The sequence below is a fragment of the Calliopsis andreniformis genome, chromosome 3, assembly GCF_051401765.1.
Source record: "Calliopsis andreniformis isolate RMS-2024a chromosome 3, iyCalAndr_principal, whole genome shotgun sequence".
Taxonomy (NCBI): Eukaryota; Metazoa; Arthropoda; class Insecta; order Hymenoptera; family Andrenidae; genus Calliopsis; species Calliopsis andreniformis.
Window position 1 is genome coordinate 7,912,958 of NC_135064.1, and position 24,607 is coordinate 7,937,564.

Genomic DNA, 24,607 nt, shown 5'->3' on the forward strand with positions numbered 1-24,607 from the left:
CCTATAAAAAAAATAATAATTTATCGGTACATATCTATAATTAAAAATGTGTTAAAGATAACTTCACCTATAGTTTGTATAAAATATTTTATTTTATAACATATAAATTGTTTCAAAGCTTTCGTAGCATTTATAATACGCATTTGTAATAACAGGTCTTTAATATATTGATTAACAATAACACTTCATTAAAAATTGTACATTGTATTGTCATTAAATACCTGAGTTTCTTTAGGTAACATTTGCAACAATTTCTTTGAAAATTCTATTTCAACAATTGTTAATAGCGAATTATTAATTTTATCTAGTTTCAACGGCGAAGGCCATTGCAAGCATATTTTTTTTATAAATATTAGGCTCTAACTTTCACTTTCTCGATGACATGATTCTTCAGAAGATTCTTGAGGCACATGAACGAAAACTTCGTCTCCGATTTTCACTTTTCCAGGAACATACAGTCCACAGTATATACCCATAACTGGCGCGTCTCCTTCAAACGAGCTGAGTTCTGGATCCGATAATTCTCGGAAACTAAAACAGAGAAAATCAAATTTTAAAAAATTAATTCCTTATTAATAAAATAAGTCCACTTCTCTACCTTTTTAAAGTTTTCAACGGTTCCTCCTTATCCGCAGTACCAGTTTCTGGGTCTACTTGTACAAATTTGCACCTAAAATAATAATAATCATACAAAGAGAAAAGGATCTTTTATAAAATAAATATTTACTCTTGCCTACTGTAACTAATAGTGACAACAGGTTCGAAGTGTTTATATTCGTAGAATTCTGAATTGTAAGATTTTGTTGCAAAGTTTTGCTCCAAAGAAAATAATTATCTCCACGTGTACAATATTTCTCTAATTCATATTGAAATTCACAAATTTTAGTTAATCAGACCTATTTCACCATCTTTTGAGCGTTTTATCCTGTTACTTTTTCTCTGCCAGTCGTTTGTTCTTCAACAGTTAATGTATATGTGTACTATACAATAGCACAATTTATTGTTAGTAAACGTATGAGTATTGTCTATACTCTATTTATCAGGTCTGTTCAACTGATGAGTTTGAAAGCTAGAACACTTCTCTTGACTATTAGGATTAAGGTTGAAGCAGATTATACATATTACAAACGTATAAGGCGTACAATAATGTACGTTTAGTATCTTTATATGTTTAACACATATGTTTAATATTCATAAATTATGCTACTACAATTATGGCTTCCAGAAGTCTGAATAGTTTCTCCATCACAGTAACTGTTCAATTGGCTCTATGCTCACAGAAAAACGAGTTGAACAAGTCTGATCTGTAGGTACGTATACCACGCAAATTTGGCAAACCTGTCATAATTCCATAATCGAAACTTCAGTGCATGGAAGAACCATCGACCACTTCCACTTTTATGTTTAGAGGAATTCTCGTGATCATGATTGCCTAATCTATAATAACTCAATTTTTAAATGCTTTGATTAAATTATGATTAAATGAGGGAATAATGTTAATCATCGAAGGATTATGAAAAGTAGTGAGTGACAACCTAAATAATTGGGTAGACCTATAACTAACATATTGATACCAAATTCGTCTCTAGCTTCACACTGATAGGGTAAGATTAATCTGTTCTACCAAATTTGTGTGGCATACCTATTAGTGTATTGCATAAAAGTATTTTCTTATACCTTGTGCAAGGTTTGACGTTTCTAATCACAACATGTTCACCGATCCTTATCCACTCCCACTGGTCTTCCTCGAATGGTTCCAGCGTGGAGACTAAAATATTCGGACGGAATTGTAATGCAGGTACAGGTCTCTCCAGTTTCTCGTTCAACTTCTCAACTGACTGTGTAGTCATCAGCATATAACTTGCAAGGTCACTGAACAACCCCTAGAAAGAGTTTCTTTTTAGTGAATCGTACCGTAATTATTAAAACTTAAGATAATTTATCATTACAGTGTCCTCGTTCCTAAGTGTCTTATACACTTTCGTGAACGTATCCCAGGGTTTTTTGAAAACATTTCGTCTGTCTGTCATGGCGCACCCCAAACGAAGTCCAGAATTTGTTCCAGTTAAGAATCTTAAAGAAACAAGGTTCGATTACTATTTGAAGTACATATGTAGTAAAAATAATGTATACAGGATGGAAAAGTAAACAGGTTCATAACTTTCAGGATAAGTACCACTTGCCAAATGGGACAGGAATGTCCCAATGAACATAGGTAAAAAATGCATATTTTGAAAGTTATAAACAATTTCTTGTTTTCATTTAACTTGCTACCTTTATTTAAAATGTTTTGTAGTCAGAAAAAGAAGAAATGATAAAGTAATCAATTGTTTCTATAATAGCTCTGGAAACGAACAAGTCACTTGCTTAAACAGAAAAGAAAATTGTTTAAAACTTCGTAAATATTAATTTTTCAGTCCATGTTTATTAGAACTTTTCTGCTCCCTTTGATGGATATTATTTATCATAAAAGTTATGAACCCTTTTTACCTTCTTTCCTGCACATGTACGTAGTTTAAAGTACCTCGATAGCCATTCAGCTGGTTCGGGGCCACAATCGATACATTTCACTGTCTCTCCCCACCACAATGTACATTGAATGGCTTCTGAGCTCTTCTCTGAAGATTTTGGCACGCTGAAGATCACACTAGGCATACCTACAGCTTCTAGCTTCACTCTGGTCTCGTCCACTGCGGCCAGACTCACTAGGATCAGCGTCGGATATTTTCTACCCGTCTGGAAACGACCGGTCTCCTCGTTGTACACTAAAAACATTCTAATAAAGAATGAAGGTTCACCATGAGTACCTTCATAAGAGATTTCTAAGGCGTCATGTTGTGAATTTTTATTGATCTTGTTAAACAAATTTTGAAACAACCATTTTGTTTTTTGAAAATCTTAATTTAGGATAACATTGAAGATTGCGAAATAATACAGAGACTTAAATTGACGTATGTTTCATAATATGAAATGCTAATGAACGTTAAGTAATAGTGAAGGTTAATTATGTGCACGCGTGCAAGCATTCTGATGATAACAACCAAGTTCTATACATCTCTAAATCTTAATCATAATGGATATTATAATTGTAGGCATCTACACAGGTTTTACGAAATCGTTTTTCGCTTTTTCAATACTATCGTTTCTCGAATTGATGAAACAGACTGGAAGTACATACACTATTTGTTCTTATATTATTTTGAAAATGTTTATCCCATTGTCGAACCTATACGTGTTATAGAATATATAGACCATGTTTTAGAAGTAGTTCCTAAGCAGAAAAGTAACTAAGAAAACAACCATTTTTGTACATGTATAATTTCCTAGTTATACATCACTTTGTATAGAAATACCTTCTTTAAGATATAGACCATGAATGAGTTTAAAATAATTTAAAAACAACTGCGAAGGACGCAAACAAGTAGTTTACAAATTGCAAAATACTATTTATATTATTCTATAAAACTAAGGCACATGTGAACTTTTACGATACGGTTTTATGACTAGAACATTTTTTTTTCACATGTCTTCTCAACATCTCTTAATACAGTGAGACCTCGATTAGTCGGGTCTCAATTATTCCTTGTCCTCTTTATTCAGAGTTACGTCTATTCGATGTAATGATAATAAGAGTATAGTAAAATTTTAATTCAGACTTGAGCTATAATTTAATAGTAGTTTACTGAAAATATTAAAAATAGTTATCTATGAGATACTTCGATTTTGACATTCGTGTTAAGCTAATTAATCGAGATCCTACTATGTTATATGTATAATCTTATTCAACATCTTTTTGCCCTAATTTTTGCTACCAAAAACGTCCCATATTTTCTACTACATATTGTATAGTCATCTGTACTAAAGAAAATCAAATGAGCTTTCTATATATTTATTATATATATGTACAAGGAAAGACGTGTGTAAATAAAAAGAGTATTACCTGTCTCGAAGAGTGAAATGTCCTTTATTCTCAATGCTTATGCCATATTCAGTAAAATCGCCCTCTCTAATGCCTTTTCCACGTCCAGATTTTAAAGGGTACACATATAGCTCCTGAATTTGGCCTACTTTTCGCCATTTTGGTTCAGATAATTCGGGGATGTTGCACTTGTTAGAGCATCCTACCTCATTAACTTTGTGATTTATGTTGTTTTCGATATTCTCTTCGCTGATGACAGTTTCGTCACTCTTCTTGTCTTCCTTTGTATCTGTTTTACTCTGTTTTCTTTTTTCCGATGAATTCTTTCGCATAGTCCAGACGACTACCACAAAGATTACAGCAAAACTGCACGTTATCGCTGCAGTAGATTTCCAGTCCTGAAAATATGGAGTGCAGTTCCTTTAGAAGTCTATTTCAAGCGACAGTTCTTTGAAAACAATGAACATTCATTCGCGTGTCTGTTTTCAAACGTCCTGTGACGTTGCAATGGACTATTGTTGCTTCGTAATTGAATTCTCTAGGTAAAGCAGCTTAAGCTGGATTACTCTCTCGTACGTACTATTCTGATTTGACAACGAGTTGGAACTCGATTTTATGCAACAGAAAAGTACTTCTCTTAGTTGATACAAATCCTAAAATTTGTGAGAAACTTTTCTTCAAACAGCGCATAATGAGACTAGTACTCAGTGATGTAAGTTTCTACATTAAGTAGGAAATTATGAATGAAATTTTTTGCAACAAATTTTCTTGAACAATTTAATTCATATTTAACGCTTCATTAAATTAGAAGTCACCTTTCTATCAGCTGAGTTTCTATCAATTACTAAAGTACTATTAACCCTTTGAGTTTCGTTATCAGTGTGGGCTAGGTATACACGCGTATTTGTCTTTCACAATTCTCTTCGATTCTTAATTCAGATACAAGCACAAAATTATCAGCATTTATAATAAATACGTATATTTCCACTCTTGAAGAGATTCTATTTTTCTAATTCCATTTATTACCGGATTATTTAGTATTCGATATGTAAGAAAATATTACCATTTTTGCGAAATATTTAATCGTAATTCCGAAATGCGAATGAGTTTGAGATATACCTGAATCTCTTTTTACACAATTCACATTTAAAGAGTTTTTTAACACGTTTTTTCAAGATTACACGATTCTTTTAACAAGCTTTATTCACATTTACACGATTTTTTTCACACGTTTTACTTACTTCTGCACGGTTTTCTCACACAGATTAATTACTTTTACATGCATACTATAACTAATTTAAAAAATCAATAAAATCTTGTTAGAATTGTCAAAAAATATTTAAATAGAAGATATTTCAAGAAGTAAATAATAAAACAAATTTATTGTAGGTACTGTATAATAAATAAAATATCGACTTTTTAAACTTTTCTTTTATATATCTATTGAAGAAAATATTTTTAATGAATGCATTTCTATGTTTTAAATTACTTTTTATATATTTTCAGTTAGTTCAACGCAAGTTTTGCACTTTTCTGCAAATCAGTTTTCACACAATTTTTTTGGACAATACAAGTCCACCATATAAAAAGAAATTCAAGGTATTAAACACTCTAAGAATTACCTTATGAAACAAGTCAGAAACTTACCGGATGTCCTTGCATGATTGGCACCAGATCCTCACCAGACACGTTTCTTTCCAAGTCTGGCAGGTTCACCAACGTTTCTCGCTCATTTCCGACTCCTAGCGTCACTGACACTATTATGCAATAGTCCCTGTCACTCCCCTCCTTTCCAACAGCTGGACTTATCAGGCGCAGGTCTTCATCGTCGCCGATTTTGCGCTGTGCGGCAGTCTGCGTCCAGAAAGTGATTGAACAACGCCAGCAATATCATCGATGTTCAGGCCCACGATGCGCTACATAAGCGCAAGTAGCACAACCCTGGAGCCAAAGTAATGCTGACGCAGTTCCAGCTCCAGGGGTTAACTGTGGTCATGGAGGAGGGGTTTTAGTGAGTATAACCGGAAGCGAGCACTTGTTCCCAGGGGAGTCCCACACTACCCTGATGTGGTGCTACCGTCTTGGTAGCCCTCCAGGTGTGCCTCAGCGCATTCCCCCTCCTCCTGAAAAAAACAAAACCAGCACCATCAATATTCGTTCTTATCGTCCTCCTTCTGTTTTTTGTCTCTGGTGTGATAAGCTTTTTATCTAGTTTAATCGCGATCTTGCCAAGGACACATGCTTTCTATGAGAATATTTTAACGAGCTACTTTTTGTGGAATTGACATTATAGAGGAAATATTAACGTGGCGATTTTCAGACATGTACGGCAGACATTACTAGACATTACTATTGGTGGATATAAAACTACAAGTTTTATTTTTGATAATTGAAATTTGACGTGCTATGAAGGTTTCTTTCTCTTGAATAGGATTTGTAGTTTTCTTGTTGATCTTGCACGGTTTTTTTTATTTAAATCTTGCATGTACTTCATCCAGGAAGATAGTAGGTCTTACTCTAAAGATTATTATTTAAAATTTCGTGCACAAGATTTTATCTGAATATTCAGCAGGCTACAAGTTTCTAATAAACTGTTTGTACAAAACTTAACTATTGATTCCTGATAAATATAAAGTATATGCAACGTGGAAGCTCATTTCCATGTATCACTGCAAACTGAATATTTTCGCCTTCACCTACTTGTTACAACTTTCAGTTCCAATGCCATATTTGAAGAACTACATGTTATATTACAATGTCATTTTTGGTATGTATATCGAACAACAGAAACACAGTATACGTATATGTATATGCATATACCTACTTTATTGAACAACTGAATAAACATGAGTTTAAACAACATTATTCAGTGAGTCCAAAACTGATATTACTAACAGAAAGGTCGTGATGCTACAAGCAGGAGGATGATGAAAATGGGGTGATTCTACACAAAAAAAATGAAAAGAAAATGTAGAATAAAACATTTTTATATCATGCTTCGTTTTCGAAAAAATTGACTTCGAATTTTAACTGAGTACAGGTATGCAGAAGTACAGTTTTCGAACGGGGTAAGGGGAATGCTTCTAGTTTACTAGCTTTAAGCACCCAAAACTGCACTTCCATATTCTTGTATATGATCATAATTCAAACTCAATTTTCTCAGAGACGAATCACGATATCAAATATTTCTATTCCATATCTTAGACTTATTTTTTGTAGTTTAACTATCTTTTCGCTTAGACCAGTTCTTAGACACTCTGTAAAATAGTAATATTATGTGAGCTAAAATAACGCAGTTGGTTCCGGTAAATCTCTTTTAATATAATTTAAAAAGTGATTATAATATTTCTATCATGTAGATATGACAATAATAGCATGTACAGATACAAGATCCATTAGATCTATGTTTCAGTATATTTTCGTATCATTAACAGATCTAACAGATCTATCATGCAATATATTTTCGTGTTACTCGTTTGGGGGCCTCACGAGCTCCCTTATCACTCTCGTGTCACGCCCACAATTATTGATTTAGACTCAAGATAACAAAACACTTTCTTGTTCTCTTCTCTTTCTTACGTTTTTATCGATCTCTTGAAAAATTATTGACTTTCGAGCGCCCTCTACATTTTTCGAGTGGCAGAAGTAGGAAACACAATGTGTCTTCGTCATTGACGCTGGTAAAACTAGTATATAAGAAAATATTCCTACCTCATCACTCAATAAACATACAGGATGTTCTACAATAGATATCAAACCTTTTCAAAAGCGATTGCAAGTTAAAATAAAACAAAAATCGAAAATGACGAAATTACTTTTGAGGCTTTAGTATCGAATATACCTACAGTCGGATACAGCGATGTTAGTAGAATAAGACAGTAAAATATGTTCACTCAGGCGAATGGGGACCTACCGTCAGCTATTTGGGAGATGTGTGACGTGCAGGGGATTCGCTTTTCCTCCTTGATCAGTAATTTTTTAGTAATTCTAACGACGAATTTCTCAGTCGCTCCGACGCCTCAAAAGAGTGTGGATTGTGCTGGCGATTCTCTAGATTCCCTGGTGCCTCGGATCACCCTGGCCCCTGGACCACCTAGGCTTCCTGGACTACCATAGTCGTTGGACTGCCACCATTCTTTGAAATACACTGGTCAGTGACCAGTTTGACCATTTATCACCATTGACCACTAGTGAGCTTCATCCAAATTTTAAATGAAAAGTGAGCCGCTGGTTTCATTATTGCTGAACTGTTTCTGCGCATTCCCTCGTACATCTGGCTATAACCACCCAGGCTCTCTCTCGAGAAAGAACACGAACTCAAAACAACCGTGCACAGCACCGAATACCGACCATTGGAAAGCAATTTGAAAGTGTTGACTTGTTATAAGTACTCTGTAATTGATTACACAACAACATTGAGTAACAAAATTTATTATTTATTTCGCAGTTTACTTTGAATATTTATCTAATTAACATACAAGTCATAAATTATTCCTACTATTATTATTTTATCGGAAATATGAAGTATTCGTAAATACTTAAATAGTTGGTTCACCAGTCTATCCCCAAAAAGGCATAAATACGCTGCGCAATTGGTACATTCCTCAGTCGCTCCCGAAATTCCGAAGGGTGCAGATTGTTGTGGTCCTCAGTCAGTTCCTAGGTCAGCTCTCCTGATCTGTATCAAAGGCCCATGGACCTTTGAGGGTGCGTCATCCCTAATCAATGGTCAGACCATACACCGCAATATACAATGTCTAGCGTGAGACATTATCAAGTGTCGTTGCTTAAGAATTGAATCATAGTAAGTTTAGGATAATATCTTCAATTTTAAATTTAAAACAGAACTGTTGCGTAACTTTTATCAGAATTTGGTTTGTTTGATCTGCTTGTGTTCTTTTCTCGTATTTTGTAAGGCGATTCTCATCCTATGTTTGTTTAGTGATCAAGTAAGATAGCTCAGGTAGTCGGTAGCTTAGTGCAACCAAGAATCTCGATGATGCCAAACGATCTCTCGAAGATTTCATCTGAAGATCCAACTTCTGTCCCACTCTTGTCTTCTTCAAGTAAACTAAAATTGCGATTCGACCAGATTTGTCATTAAAATAAGACAAAACTTAACGTATTTTCAGAAATGACACTAACAATTTTTCCAGTCAGCCCATGCTTCTAACTATAAAATATCTTAATAATTAAAATTTAAGTAAAAGAATTCACATGTATACTATGTGTGTTATTTAATCTATAGCAATAAAAAGGCAGTAAACATGCATTTTACCTTAATATTAATGAGATCTCCAAAACGTCCTACCTCTTCGCCTGACATGAGACAAATAACGACCTTACTGTGCAAAGGTATTCTGGGCCCCACTTTCATACAATATGAAAAATTTGAAAGTCCTATCTACCACTACTTTTTACTTAAATATTGAAGGCTAAGGTCTTAGAGAATTAAAATAAGCCATGAACATGTAATTATGAACAAACTGAGAGATGAAGTGAGAAATTAATTAATGTTAAGAATACGTGTAGCAAAAATAATTGTAACAATCACTATTTTAATTTCCTCGCTTCAGTGCAACAATTTATTTTGAGGTGTTTTTGTATATGTCTCACACACGTATCAAATACGTGTAATTTTACACGATTAACCAGATTTTAAACAAATACATGTATACGGTATATTAAGATGAGTCTTGTAAACTACAGTTACTTTTATATATTTACATAATCAAAAGATGATTTGTAGATTGTAGACAATACGCTAAAAACGTAATTACTCTATAAATATGTTCCTTATGTTCGAATTAAATAAAAGAATTTTCTACGTTGGAATGAGACTAAATTTGTACTATTTTGTAGAATACGACGTCATTATTTCTGTTTCACATTCACAGATTTGTCTAACGACTCAATCATAGGATACAGCATTCCCAAGTTTGGAATGAAAAAGTCAGGGCTCACACCGACTTCCTTCGCATTCTTTAACTGATCAAGGCCTGATTCGACAAAGAGCTTCATAAATCCACCCATAGTTGCGAATTTCATGTCGTATTGTAGCCTGATATTATAAAAGAATAACAGTTCAGAATCTCTTTAGATATTCAAATATAAATATTCTGGAAAAAAGACAAGCTACTTACGTGTCACCGATGAAGAGACATCGTTTCGGATTTTGTATATTGCACTTCTCTAGAACATGATCCTTTAGCATCTCACTAGGTTTCGCACATCTGATTGGTTTTCTACCACTATATTTCGTAACAATATCCATCAGAGGGCCCGAACCTAAAAAGAAATGCTTGTCGTATTAATTTATTAATTAGATAATAAGTATTAATACACGCAATTTATCTTTCAAACGATTTATTTTAATCTAACATAATTCACACGACACTTGTTTAAAAATTTTTGTTTAAACTTAACTCTGTAAAAATGTCTGTCAAAAAAAAATCTATATCTATTACAGGTACACATTATCTATTAAGTGCACATTTTGTGTACTAAAATCCGTAAAATAAAAACTGCTAATATAAAATATAACTAAGTTTTCCCTTATTTTTATTGTCGATTGCATGAAAAAATTGCCTCATATTTGTTTGCTTATAAATAATTATAACAATTGAAATAGAGAATATAAATTTTGAAAATTTATTATATATAAATCGTTAAGCAAGTAATTAACCGGTTACTGAATATTAATATTCGGTTACATCATAATAACAAACTTGTGCAAATAACTGATTACACGGTTTTGGATATAACAAATGTGACGTTCGTAGAAACAAATTATATGGTTGGTTTTTCACGTCTGGAAGTAATTCTCTATTTTTTTATGTGTAATATATTTTTTACACGATTCTCTCGTTACTAATCATAATAATCAATAGAATTAACCAAATACCTATGACTCTTCTGTCATGACCAGTACTGATCCATTCATCCTCCACTCCTGTGATGTACAAAACATCTTTATTCTGCAGACAAGATATTGCATAGGCCAATTTAACCCAGTCAAAAAACAAACTGAAATCGATGACTACTGCTTTCACCCCTTTTACGTCTTCTAGAGACCTTACTATAAATTTCGGATTTTTTTCATCTATTGATGGCTAAAAGTAAAAGTTAGAGTTGGTAGGAACAAATATTTAAAAATCAATAAAAATTCGTTTATAATTAAAATTCTTTTTCTCATAAAGAAATCCAAGAAATTAGTTACTTGGCTAATTAGACTTTACTGTACTTACAGCTTCCGCTGTCAGCCGAATATCGCTCTCGACTAAAGTTTTTCTAAATGCTGTGGAGGCGATCACAAACGCCTGATCCTTAAAATTAATCTTATTTAAGTACCAAGAGATCACTGTCGCTGAGTTTATTATTTGGTCCTGAAAGAAGAGTACTTAATAAGGGTAGTTCTTGACATGAGGACGTCAGAATGAGTAATGAAATAATTTCAATACTTTAAAAAGGCATCTGTGGACTGGTATTATACATATTCGTATCTCAATCCATGTAATTGTTAGTACACATATACTCGTGTATATACGAAGTGTCCAACAACTGATGGTATAAGCGAAAAGGTAGTGATTTTACTTATATGAAAAGATAAATTGAAAATATATAGAGGTAATAGCTATATAGCGTATTTTAAGTGACAGTGAAACATTCAATAATTCAAATAAATAAATAGGTTTCGCATGAATCAAGTGACGTGCAGAATTTAGGCGAATGGGGACATAAAATGGCCATGTAAACATAAAATTTTGCAGCGCCCCCTTCCCCTCGTTACGTTAACATGATCTCATGAAAAAAGAAAATGTACTCACCGGTTTCATGATCAACCCTTGCTTCGCTAGTTTATGACAATACTGATCCACAGTTATCGTACTATTGTTTGACACAAGATACACCCTTTTACCTAAATCCTGTAATGTCTTTAATGTGTCCAACGCATATGGTATCGTCTCATATACATGCCAGAGAACACCTGATATAGTAACGAATAATAACGCCGTTAGTAATTAAACAGATCAGTATTCAGTGTCTTGAATACTGAATCTTAATGAACCTTGGGAAGTTCTGGGAAGAAGTGAGATCTTGATTCCAAAAAGAATGACCACAATTCATGTGAACACATTTATGCAATTTGTTTGTTCATAACTATTGACTATAATTACAAGTATTACAATACAGACATAAATTATTGAAATATTTTGGGCAGTTTTTTGTATCTCTTGGGCTTCCTAGATTAAGAGTGTAGAAAAGAATGAAACAAGATTTTATTGGAAACTCACCATCACAGTCTGAAAGAACTACGTCGAAGGAATTTAGAAAATCCTGTGTTTGTTCTGTCGTCATTTCGGCCAAGTTCCTTGTATGTATCATCTTGATAACCTGCAAATAATTACTGTAACTACAAGTCACTTGTAGAAAAATCTAAGAGTAATGTAAATAAGGAATAATTGTGGCTCCCACAGATCGATGCCAATTTTTTGCAACAGAAATAGACATACGAATTGATATTGGTACGAAAAGAGTGCCACAAAAAATTCACTGCTGCTTCGAAAAATTCGGGTTGGTTTGTGGTAGTCTTTAAAAAGCCAAAGAACTGTTATAAACTTTTAATGCTTTTATTTAAACGTAGTGAGTTTAAACGTAATACAAGTAAGTTTAGTACCAACGTAGAGTCACCCAGTGAACCCAATAATATTTCCAAATCCTGGTTTTTAAGTTCCCAAATGCTCCAATTTCCACATTTTCGAAGTCGAAATTTAGAAATTTCCGAAACCTTTTTGTATATTTATTTCAATTTTCTTAATTCCAATCTTGGAAGTCTATGTGTGAGCTTTGAGTAACTCTACCTTGGTACGCTTGGAGTTAAAACAGTTCCTGCCATAGTAAAGAATGGTTCAAAGTTCAAGCGGTTTTAGAAGTTCGCAAAACAAAATTACTTTCTAAAATTTCCGAAAACAATGCCACAAAATAAACTGATCATTTGTTGTTCACAGATTTGCATAAATTATTGAAAAAATCGAATCACGGAATTGACACTGAGTAGTAAAATATCACTTGTTACTAAACCGTTTCAAATGCGAATGAACACTGACTAATTGTTAGTAGCTCGATATAAACAGTATACACCAGCAAACCAACAATCTCAGAACCTTTTATAAGTCGACGATGCAAACATCAATCATTCGAAAATCCTTCAAGATATGCAAATATAACAGATAACGTTATCAAACAAATGCAACTATAATAAAGTGAAATGTGCTTGCTAATACTTTCCTTAGTAATAATTCTTAACAATAATCCAGAGGACTAAGGTTTATGATGAAAGGATTAAGCACATGATAGTATAAAGTTATTCATAATAATACACACTTGCTATACGCAATATTACTCATTATTCGTTACAATATAAGTGTACATATCCACCTGAGAGAAAATTATCGCAAATTGCTCTCGAAAATATTCTCAGTGTATCCATATTGAACAGTAACTCTCAGTTTCTCTCAACACAGTATCTGATAGTGAACATACTATTTGAAAATACTTTCAAAAGTAGCTCACGATAGTTGTCTCTCAAACGAACAAGAAAAAAGTAATTTAAAGAAAAAATTCCAAGAATACGGAGAAATCAGATTTTATTTTTCGAATTGTAACAAATTAGAGAATAAGATGGGTTCCACGTATAATAATCACGTAAATATCCATTTCTACAGTCATGAACTTTTTACTGACACACAAGAATGTTTATACAGTAGGTTATCCATTTATCGTTAATTACTAATTTTTAATCTTCTTTAAATTTAAGTTGATACAGTTCTTTTTCTTAAATTATGTTTACTAATCATATGCACATATACAAGGTGTTCGGTTATGTTTGTAAAGAAATTTAAGAGATAATTTGAGATATCAAAATAGGAGTAAGCGTAAAACCATCCTGCAGACAAGCGTCTTTTTATTGCCGCAGTGATTTGCCGAAGCGCATTGTAGCAATAAGGACAATTTCCAATTTTGTATTGTAGGAAACAAGAAAAGACACAGGAACACGACAACTTGGCGGCACATTTGCAGCAAGTTGTAGCGGCAAATTCATGCAAAACGACGAAACAAGCTCTGCATTCTTTTGAAAATACGCAAACGTGCCGCCAAGTTGCCATATCTCCGTCTTTCCTTGTTTTCAGCAATTGAAAATTGGGAATTGTCCTTGTTGCTACAATGCGCTGCAGTGAATCGCTGTGGTGGCAAAAAACGCTCGTCTGCAGTGAACCTAAAACGTGGTAAATAATATAACTCCCTCGTGAGCGTGAAGCATATAGTGGGGGTCAGGCCATGGAAAGCAGCGACCATAGTCACACAGTGACACAGTGACTATGATTATAATAGCTGTATGAAATGTAGCAATAGCCACTAGTTTCTTTAAAACTTTATAATTAATAAAATTTACAGAAAACTAATTTTCATGCTGGTAGATACATAACGCATATCTATCGTTGTTAATTTCATTTACATATTTCAACGCTCATAAAATTATTTATTTTTTTCAAGTACTGTATACCTATTAATAAAATATTATTTCTGTTGTACTCTCATTTTCAATTCTGATTTTGAGCTAATTAGTAAGTCTGTGCAAAATTTGATGTATCTTTTACTATTTGTTGTACGTGGCATAGTTTGCATAAATGCTATGAAAATATATGTAAAACTGTGAATTCATTTTCTATTATCTCAAATGTATCGACTTATTTTAATAAGATAATACTTGCAAATGAAGTTTCCCTATTCGCTTCTATACTATGCAGCACTACACAGATACCACAAAGACATCTTAATAACGTCACAAAAATATCTGTGCCTAACATTCAAGACGTCTTAACAACGTCGATAATATCCTCCGAATTCACAGGTCATGTGAACATCTGTTGTTACAAAACAACTATCACTTATATGATTACAAATAACCATATAAAGTGATATCTTTAAGACATCTTCAGAACGTCATACAGATATCTTAATGTCTTGAAGACGTTTGCTCCAGACATTCAGGACGTCTTATAAATGACGGTATTGTCCTACAAATGTCGTAGACATGTCTTCCAAACGTCTTATGTTATAAAACGTGACATCCTGAAGACGTCTTCAGAACGTCATACAGATGTCTTAAGCATGACTTAGAGACGTTTGTTCTAAACATTCAGGACATCTTACAAGTACCAGTATAATGACATCCACGCAGTATATTTTACAGTATGTCTTAAGAACGTAAATTTCGAACATCTTTAAAACATCCATGTATTGTGTCTTTAAGATGTCTTATGGATCTAAATTTCTGATGTCCTTAAGACGTATGCTGTGGGATATTTTTAGGACATTTAAATTATGTCGTAGGACGTTCAGACATAAAGTAGACATAAAATGGACGTCTTCAAGACATCGTGTGCTATCTGGGTATAACCTGTTATATAACACACATTATAATATAGAATTTTATTATGAGAGAATAGCACTTCATAAAAAATGAAGTCGACCTTCAGAACAATATTACACTATCTAATAAGTAGCAAATACATATGTACATGAAAATAAATTGCAGAAATAAACAGTGAAATTGTGTTGGAAAATACACATTAGTCTACACTTATCGTTAAAACCGTTTTGGTCTAGTATTAAAGTCTAGTGCTTTTTTGGCACGCGTGCTGTCACACTATATTCTAGAAATGTGTGATCAAAAATACAAATCGATAATTCTTAAATCTGGGAGTACTTACCATTGAGAGATATCGATAATTGGATGTAAATTAATTATAAAAAATTTGCATATTGCAATCATTAGATTTATTTACTAGTAGATAAGAAATTGATTATTAACATAAAACTTTTAAAAATAGAAGTGAACAATCTGTGGTTTTGATTATGATGATGTCAAATTATCTAATTTACGTAATTCTTGTAAGACCTACAGAAAAGAGAGACTTTCTTGCATACACTTGTTACAAATTATAATCATTTTTGACAAGATTTAACAAGAGATTTCCACTAAATTTATTTTAATTAAAGGACGTGGCGTAGAAATTAGTTAATTACATTTTTTAAATTTTGTAGTATTAACAAGAAACTACTGAATACAGAAATACATAGAAAAATGGAGTTGACTGGTTTCTAATGGAAATGAAGTTCTTCAGTTCTTGGTCACTCTACAAGCAGAGTGCTTCAATTCTGTAGGCAATGATGCTGCTCTGAATTACAAATATTGAAATAAAAATTTGTTAATACGATTTTAAGCTACAATTTTAAAACTCAATAATTTTCAGTAAAGTTCTAATTGGAACTACCTACGTATATAAAATGTCTCATATTTAACTTTGAAAGTTTTCACATTTATCAAGTATACTGTAACACTATGATAAATTATTATTGGTAGTGCAAACTAAGCTATCAATATCTTTCAATAGTAATAATTGCTGATAACTATCCCTAGTGCTGTCAATACTTATCCACTACTACTAATTAGAACGATGGACATTTCCAAGTAAGGTAGATATTTCAATACTCGAACACTTAAAATGTTAAATGTCCCAGGAAGTGAACAACCTACAAATAAATGTCCCGAAACTTGAACTGTATCCCAGTAGCTGAATATACTATTTTATACCATTTATTATTTATGGCTTTTAATTAGATACATTAGAAGTTAAACTTAAAATTAAGTAAAATTAGCTTTAGTATTCAGGTAGAGCGAGATGGTCAACTACTAGGACATTTATCTGATGTATCTATTCAGGGAGGTCTCTCGAATGATAGTATAGGAATGAACGTAGCTCAATATTTACTAGCATTGGAATTTCTTACAGAAAAATCGATCAACTGGTTGATGATTAGAATAATAATGTTGTAACTTGGATCCATGAAGTAAGAGAATAATTCAAAGTTGTTTACACGAATGATCGATAAATTCCAACTAGTAGTATAGATGGAATATGATGTGTATGAAAGGACGTAGTACTGTAAGGGGCCCTGCCTTCGAAAATTGCATTAGAATAAATAAATAGAACAATTATATTACAATGATAATAAGCCGGGCCTTTTCAGTTTCGTTAAATATTATGAATACCTATACTTACATATAGTTTCAAAAACAAAAATTTCTTTCTTCTCCATTTTCAAAAACAAGCCAATAGACTAGTATAAAATTGTCTAACAATACTTCAAATTAATCTGTATAGGAAGAAAAGTATTTAAATAGCATATACGACATCCATATGTAACTTAATTATTACATATTGTATTATTCGCTACCCTTATCGTTTCTTGAGCTATCGAGTGTTGAATATTTATAAAAAGTATTACATTTTCTTAAAAAGTTGGTAGGATTTCGATAACAATGTAAATATTACATTAATTCCTGTATTTTGTAAATAAATTGTTACAGAACATGTATAGTATGCTAACTACATATTACCTAAAACACAAATATATGAATCTAGTTCTTACCATACGCATACATGTTTTATAGACATATAACATAACTTTCATATTTTATGTGAATAATGCTACATTGGACGATTAAATCTTTTTTATTTTATACAGTACATTTGGTTTAAGTAAATATTCAATATTTGAATACTCAATTATTTGTGTAGGTCTCTAAGATATGAGGAAATTGCTTAGAGGTATCTGATTCTAAAAAGAAACTTTTAAAGAAATCTTAAGATGGGATTTCAAATATGTATTTGAAGATGCAGTTTCCTACAGGAAATTCTACCTATAGCTTAATCAATGTATAAAGTGTTATTTTATTATTGTATATTGTTTATGTTATATAAAAATATATTTGCTATTTAAAAAAGTGTAGGTACTTTAACTTCTTTGCGTACAATGTCGAGTTTGGTCGCAATCTGAGGCCAAACGTGATACCAGTACCAAGATCATCTTTCTCCATCACTTTGGGCCCGCATTTTCCTGAACTAATTTGTATTGCAAGGGGTTAATCTAACTATTAATTAGATTAACTTTAACTTCAAAAAGGGTCTAGCCAAATAAGGAGGTCAAAAGTGACTCCAAACCATCAACTAGTATATATTACTAGTGATTGTGTCAAGCTGGTAAAAGACAAGCTGGAGGAAGTAGTTCACAAAATAAATTCATATTATGCTGAATGGAACCTAAAGATAAACCCTACTAAATGTGAAACTATATTGTTCTGTAAACCTCTTCACAATCTTTCATACAAAACTAAAGAAGGCAGTAACCGATTCCAGATATCAACAATAAAACCGGGCACTAATGTCAGAACATCAATTCCCCATTAAAAAAAGTTAAATATTTAGGATTCAATATTGATTATTATTTGTTAAGAGGCAGTACACATATTGATGTACAATTATCTAAAGCCCAAACAGCTTTACATACACACAGTCGATTATTTCATAATAGATACCTGTCAGCAAGGTGTAGAGTAATATGTTCAATATATTGTTGATTAGACCTATTTTGTTTAAACCTATTTCATATGCACCTAACCCATATGGTGGAACATTAATCATAAAACTATGGAAAAATTAAGAGAATTTGAACGCAAATGCCTTAGAGCACGTCTGGCCATGTATCGCTCGGCTCATACTGACTAGCAACATTATTCAGCTAACCAAAATATCTATAACACAGCTAACATCCCTAGAATAGATTCGTTCGTTATAAAACTTACAAGAGACTACTTTAGTAAACTTTCCGTTACTCCTAACATTTATATACAATCATTTAAACTTCAGCAACTGGCTGTTGCCTGTAGACAAATGACCACTGGCTATGTCGTCCCACAAACTTTTATATACTGTAATAAACAGGGCACATTATAAGGTAGTTCTAATATTACAATTATATGTCATTGGAAACGTAATAAAAGAAGAAGTTCATAATAATTTTAAGTTTTCTACTACGCTACCTGATATAGATTATTATAATTTTCATAGACTTAATTTTAAAAAATATTGGTGGACTGTGACTTCTGATTCAATTATGTCTGAGCTACCCAAATAGCACAGAGACAGCTTAAAAACGTCTTAAAAACATCCAGTAAAGTCTTAAAAATGTCCAAAAGACGTCTCTGAGACGCCTGATGTTACAAATTAGTATGTCTTTAGGATGTCTTAAGAAACATTTATAAGACGTTTTAAGGACTTCCAAATAACATATGTAAGACGTTCAGACAAAAATTAGACGTTTTTAAGACGTCAAAAAGTGTAAGTTTTTAGGACGTCCATGTAGTGTGTCTTTAAAACGTTTTATAGACGTAAAATTTGCAAGTCTTTAAGATGTACGCTCTTGGATGTTTACAAGACGTCTAAATTATATTGTAAGACGTTCAGGAATAAAATGAACATAAAATAGACATCTTCAAGATGTTTTTTAACTATGACGCACCAAATTGAAAAATCTGAAAAAAATCAGGGATTCTAGTAACAACAATACATATTTACTGTAAAAATATGATTGTAGTTCTGCGATTGCTTTATTTCGTCGAATTTGTTATTCAATAGTGTATGAATAATTTCCAAAAAACGTGATTTTATATTTACTCCATTACTACCCCCAAAGTAAAGAGAATTAAAAAAATTATTGTATTAAAAAAACACGCGATCACATTTCCAAAGACTGTTTGACTTCGTGATAGTACTCGTCTTATTCTGCACAGTTCTAATTAACTATTTCAAATTATTACTTTTACTTTAATATCTAAGTTTATTATTTTAGTCAGTGTTAGGATTATTTGCACATCGATTATACAAAAGTAATTTTATTTTCAGCGTTCTGGCACAAATACCAGCCACAACAGAAATAATACTCAATCCTTCGTGATCTATTTTTTTCTTGAACAATTTTCTCGCATAATTCTTATAACCAATCTTCTTTGCGTTTCCCTTTCCTAAATTTCTCAAGCTCCTAATAAGAAATATTGACTGAGATTCAAAAGAAAAGTAAGAAGCTACTTACCTTTCGTAAGCAAAAATTACACTGATATAATTTTGTATAATAATTTTATGATTCAATGCTAATAAAGTATCATTTTAAGACTATTTACCTCTATTTTCAACATTCTAGTTATCTTTGAACCTCAAATAATACGTGTATGTACAATTCTCCAAAATTAGCACGAAAAATGACACAAGTAAATGATCTTCTGGAATCAAAGTGCTTGCCCATTCCATTTCATTAATTCTAACCGATTACCCAGTTAATTATATAAACTAGACCCTTAACACTATCTGTTTCTCTTTTTCCCAATTAAATTGGATGCATGGTTTGCGTTTTAGAAACGAGTGAAAAAGTATCACAGAGTAAACCATATCACGAACTAACCCAAGTTTACCCTATACTTAATACTAGCAACTACTCAAATTGGATGTACTATACGTGTTGACTCTTCAGTTGTTTTCAATTATAGTCAGTCATTATATTGTACGTACTACATCTATCAGTATCGTAAGTTAATATCATGTATTATACTTGCGAGATTCCTGTACCTGTTGATTTTGCCTAATAAATGGCTTAACGTTCAAGCGTTTGAAAATTAAAGATACTTTTCGAAACATTGTCGTAGGTTTAACTAGTCAGGACACAGCTTCTTTGAATTCACGTCAAGCACTTCTGTCACCTGGAATGTGTCAAACTTGACTACTCAACACGATTTGACTAACGTTCAGTAGCAAACTATTACAGTACACTGAAATGAATTCGTGTCCTTGCCCCATGATATTGTTATAAATACGCTGACGTAAGTATACTTCTGTTCAAAATTTATTATCTGTTGTGGCGAATGATATGTATCCAAATCAAGATAGCACTCGACGTCTTGAAGACGTCTATTTTATGTTGATTTTATGCCTAAACGTCTCACGACATAATTTAGATGTCTTAAAAACATCCAAGAGCGTACATCTTAAAGACTTGCAAAGTTTACGTCTATAAAACGTCTTAAAGACACACTACATGGACGTCCTAAAGACTTACGCTTTTGGACGTCTTAAAAACGTCTAATTTTTGATTCAACGTCTTATGTAGGTAATTTGGACGTCCTTAAAACGTCTTATAAATGTTTTTTAAGACATCCTAAAGACATACTGATTTGTAACATCAGACGTCTCAAAGACGTCTTTTAGGCATTTTTAGGACTTTACTGGATGTTTTTAAGGCGTTTTTAAGATGTCTCTGTGCTATTTGGGTTAAGACTCCAAATTTCCTAGATCTGGGAATGTATGTTATACATACTCTTGAGGATTTATTTTCATAAAATTGAAATACTTAATTTAGTGCTTGAAAAAATATTCTAAACATATTGATTCCCAAATAGCACACGACGTCTTGAAGATGTCTCTTTGATGTTCAGTTTATGCCTGAACGTCTTACAACATAATTTAGACGTCTTAAGAACATCCAAGACCGTACATCTTAAAGACTTGCAAAGTTTACGTCTATAAAACGTTTTAAAGACACACTACATGGACGTCCTAAAGACTTACGCTTTTGGACGTCTTAAAAACGTCTAATTTTTGTCTGAACGTCTTACATGCCTAATTTGGACGTCCTTAAAACGTCTTATAAATGGTTCTTAAGACATCCTAAAGACACTGATTTATAACATCAAACGTCTCAGAGACGTCTTTTGGACATTTTCAGGACTTTACTGGATGTTTTTAAAACGTTTCTAAAACATCTCTGTGCTATTTGGGTTAATAAAAGATCTTAGTCACAAATAATTAACGTAATAATTTTTGCGTCAATCCAGGATTCCCGAGCATTTCTAATTGCAAAATAGATGGATTATGTCCAAGTATTTAAAAAGTTGCTCACAATAATTAAAATACTATGAATAGTTTATTTGCATTTTCCAATGTCCAAGGAATAATCATGAGCATTTTTAAACAAATTATTCTATGCCTTAAAAAGAAATAGACATTACATTTAACTAAAAGAAGATATTTGGAGCTCGACATTGAGATTACGTATTTATCACAAAGCACAGATGTCATGACCTAACAGACTTCATGAATCGGCAAGTCTTTTAGTAATACTGGACAATAGTCAAGGTGTAGTCGATAACCTGAACTGATAAAGCTGCATAAAAGAATGATAAAGAAGCAAGCTTATGAGCAACTTTGTTAGACTTATCGTACCATGCGTACTTACATTAGCGGATCGCTGATGAAACAATTGGCCAAACAATAGTTTACTTGTAGAATAGTTGTGGTCCTCTATATCTGCCATTTTCATTCGAAACAGAATTTTCGCGTTCAGGAAGTTGACTTACTGATGGCGAACGGAGAAAAAAATCGAAGTTTACAGAATGAACAATTGAATGCCTTTGGGTTAATAGAATTTAAATTTATTAAGTTTCTTCCCCTAGCCGTCAGTGTCTTGATTCTCATTTACAAAGGTATTTTATGACTGTAGTGATAGTAACTAATAATCGACGATGATAATAATCAATAATAACCATAATCATAATCATAATAGCTCGCAATAATAATAATAATAATAATAATCAGAAGAAGAATTCGTAATTAGTACATTAATTGAAAACGTATCTCACAAACATCGTTTTTGTCGTTTTTTAACGTATGTGTAGATGCATGCGTGCATATTACTTAGTTCGCTCGTCTGTCGATGGCGAGCCGCGCTTGACTCAATGACGAATAAAAAGTAAAAGAACTGAAAAATAAAAGAAGAAAGAGCGGAAAATACATGTTACATATTCACAGCGATGTAAAAGTTACACGACCGACTGCCACTCAACGTAAAATTACTTCTTCGTAATCGTACCTGACTAGAAAATCAACTCCTTTACATCCTTACACGGTGGTACCGTACTATAATTCGTAGGCGAGGGCAGAGCCAGTTGATAATAGTGGGGAAAGGCGGGAAATATGAAAATCTACAGAGAAAAACCGATTGAAAGTAAATTTCAATACCGTGAAACAATCTGAAGATTTAATTTACGGGAAATAAAATTATTTCTCGACGTTAGAGTAAATCAAAACACGCGATTCTCGTACCTTTCCCCACTTTCTAGTTTCTCAAAGTATCTGGATCCGTCCCCATTCGTAGGCTATCAAGTTTAAGTTGTACACGTACATGGAAACGTTCGTCGCATGACAAGTATGAAAAATATGAAAAATGTTTAATATGAGTAAAAAGTTATTATCAATCGATTTATAAAAGGCAAATATAAATTCAGTTTGCAACAGTTGAACAAATGCATGTTGTACTCTAGTTACATCTAGACTAAATTTAAAATAGATTGTGAATTAGGCCTAGATTAAATTTAGGCTACGAATTTACAATAATTGGGTAGTACTTGTACCAACTCATCAATAGTTTGTAATCTACTTCATTTTATGCGGGAATTTCTATATCACTGTTTAAACATGTTTTAACAAAATATGACTTCGATTAATTATGGATTGTATTTTTAAAAAGTAACTTAATTGAAGTAAAATACGTTCACATTTACAATTATTGTACATTAAAATAGAACAAAAATGATTAAAATGGAATGACTGCTTTGGAATAATGAAGAGACTTGCCTGTGATATTCTCAGATTTTCTAAAACTTTAATTTTTTTCACAAATTGTGCTTTAAAATTTTTGAATTCGTGATACTTTTAAACTCTCAATGTAAAAAATGATCCTTTCCATTCCATTTTAAAATGGAATTTATACAAAGAGGTACAAAGTTAGCAGTTGTTGAATATCTACATCATTTACAATTTTTCACTTTTTCTCATATTTCTGTAAATCTATTCTCTATTAAAGTAAGTAAACTCTCCTGTTTCTGTAAATCTCATTTTGAAGTGATCTTGACAGAGAGTCCAATAAAGTTCAATGAAACAAAAGAATAAAAGAAGTATATTAAATCAATAAGATGAATATTTTTTGAGCGTCTCATGGCAAGTTCAGATTTTAACAGCTTAAATACCTCTATAAAAGTCAATCATAAAAAAGGACAATTCTGACTCTATATGTACATACCCATAAACTAAATTATAACTTCTAAGTTATAAAATGAATCTATTTTCATCATTTCAGTCATGCTTAAAATTTCATTTCGTTAAAGTACTCAATAGAAGGAGAACCAAAAGTGGATATGAGGTGATCTATCCAGTGGTCTATTCTAAGGTCATCTGACAAAACAGCGACGAACGTCTGAATGTACGTCAGTCGAAAAAGGGTTAAACTACGCTGGAAGAGCGAGGTTCCACGTTTCCCAATGTGTCGACATCACGTCACCAGGCAGCGTACACCTGTACAAAAGGGCGGCGCAGACGTGGCACTAGTGTGCTCATCCCTCCAAGTCACGCTCGTGTCGAACCCTCGTACGTGTGTCCCGCAACGGTTCTTGACAAGTGTACGAAAACGACCATAGTATTGCGTAACAGCGACAGTATCCATTATTAGTACACTATAAGTAACGTTAGTAGCATTGGTTAACAATTAGAAACGTCGACGTCCACGGATGTCGGCCGCCTGTACCCTGATCGGATGATCGACTAAACAACGCATGACGAACGATAGTCCCGGCAGTGACAATAGCGCCGGCTGCTAGTGAGTATATCGATGACAAACACTGGCAGCCCTTCGCTTAATTCATTTCTTTTGCGTCGTTTACGACGCTCGATTACACAGTGG

At 32.7% G+C, this 24,607-nt stretch overlaps 2 protein-coding genes across 3 annotated transcripts; both read right to left on the minus strand.

Annotated features, from left to right (window-relative positions):
* Positions 1–78: 78 nt before the first annotated feature.
* LOC143189002 (mitochondrial amidoxime-reducing component 1) lies at positions 79–5,677 on the minus strand. Of its 2 annotated transcripts, XM_076393589.1 has the most exons (7): positions 5,567–5,677; positions 3,941–4,317; positions 2,525–2,776; positions 1,950–2,073; positions 1,678–1,883; positions 599–670; positions 80–531 (listed from the first exon to the last, which is right to left on the minus strand). In XM_076393589.1, the coding sequence occupies exons 1-7, from the start codon at positions 5,579–5,581 to the stop codon at positions 360–362; spliced, it is 1,218 nt and encodes a 405-aa protein (XP_076249704.1). In that variant the 5' UTR covers positions 5,582–5,677; the 3' UTR covers positions 80–359. The 2 variants fall into 2 exon arrangements, with proteins under 2 accessions (XP_076249705.1, XP_076249704.1); XM_076393590.1 differs by lacking the exon at positions 599–670 and having other exon boundaries at positions 79–531.
* Positions 5,678–9,481: 3,804 nt separating this feature from the next.
* Positions 9,482–20,550, minus strand: LOC143177069 (uncharacterized). The gene is made up of 7 exons (XM_076374842.1): positions 20,446–20,550; positions 12,214–12,313; positions 11,746–11,906; positions 11,167–11,304; positions 10,824–11,031; positions 10,063–10,207; positions 9,482–9,980 (listed from the first exon to the last, which is right to left on the minus strand). Exons 1-7 carry the CDS (start codon positions 20,512–20,514, stop codon positions 9,794–9,796), a joined length of 1,008 nt encoding a protein of 335 aa, XP_076230957.1. The 5' UTR covers positions 20,515–20,550; the 3' UTR covers positions 9,482–9,793.
* Positions 20,551–24,607: the final 4,057 nt, after the last annotated feature.

Excerpts from the sequence above, each read along its gene's own strand:
- LOC143177069 (XM_076374842.1), bottom strand. The coding sequence starts at position 20,514 with ATGTTTCGAAAAGTATCTTTAATTTTCAAACGCTTGAACGTTAAGCCA. Across the intron at positions 12,314-20,445 it reads TTATTAGGCAAAATCAACAG|GTTATCAAGATGATACATAC; the intron begins GTACAGGAATCT and ends AATTATTTGCAG. Across the intron at positions 10,208-10,823 it reads TCATGACAGAAGAGTCATAG|GTTCGGGCCCTCTGATGGAT; the intron begins GTATTTGGTTAA and ends ATTTCTTTTTAG.
- LOC143189002 (XM_076393589.1), bottom strand. Across the intron at positions 2,777-3,940 it reads CATTTCACTCTTCGAGACAG|AATGTTTTTAGTGTACAACG; the intron begins GTAATACTCTTT and ends ATTCTTTATTAG. Across the intron at positions 671-1,677 it reads AACGTCAAACCTTGCACAAG|GTGCAAATTTGTACAAGTAG; the intron begins GTATAAGAAAAT and ends TTATTATTTTAG.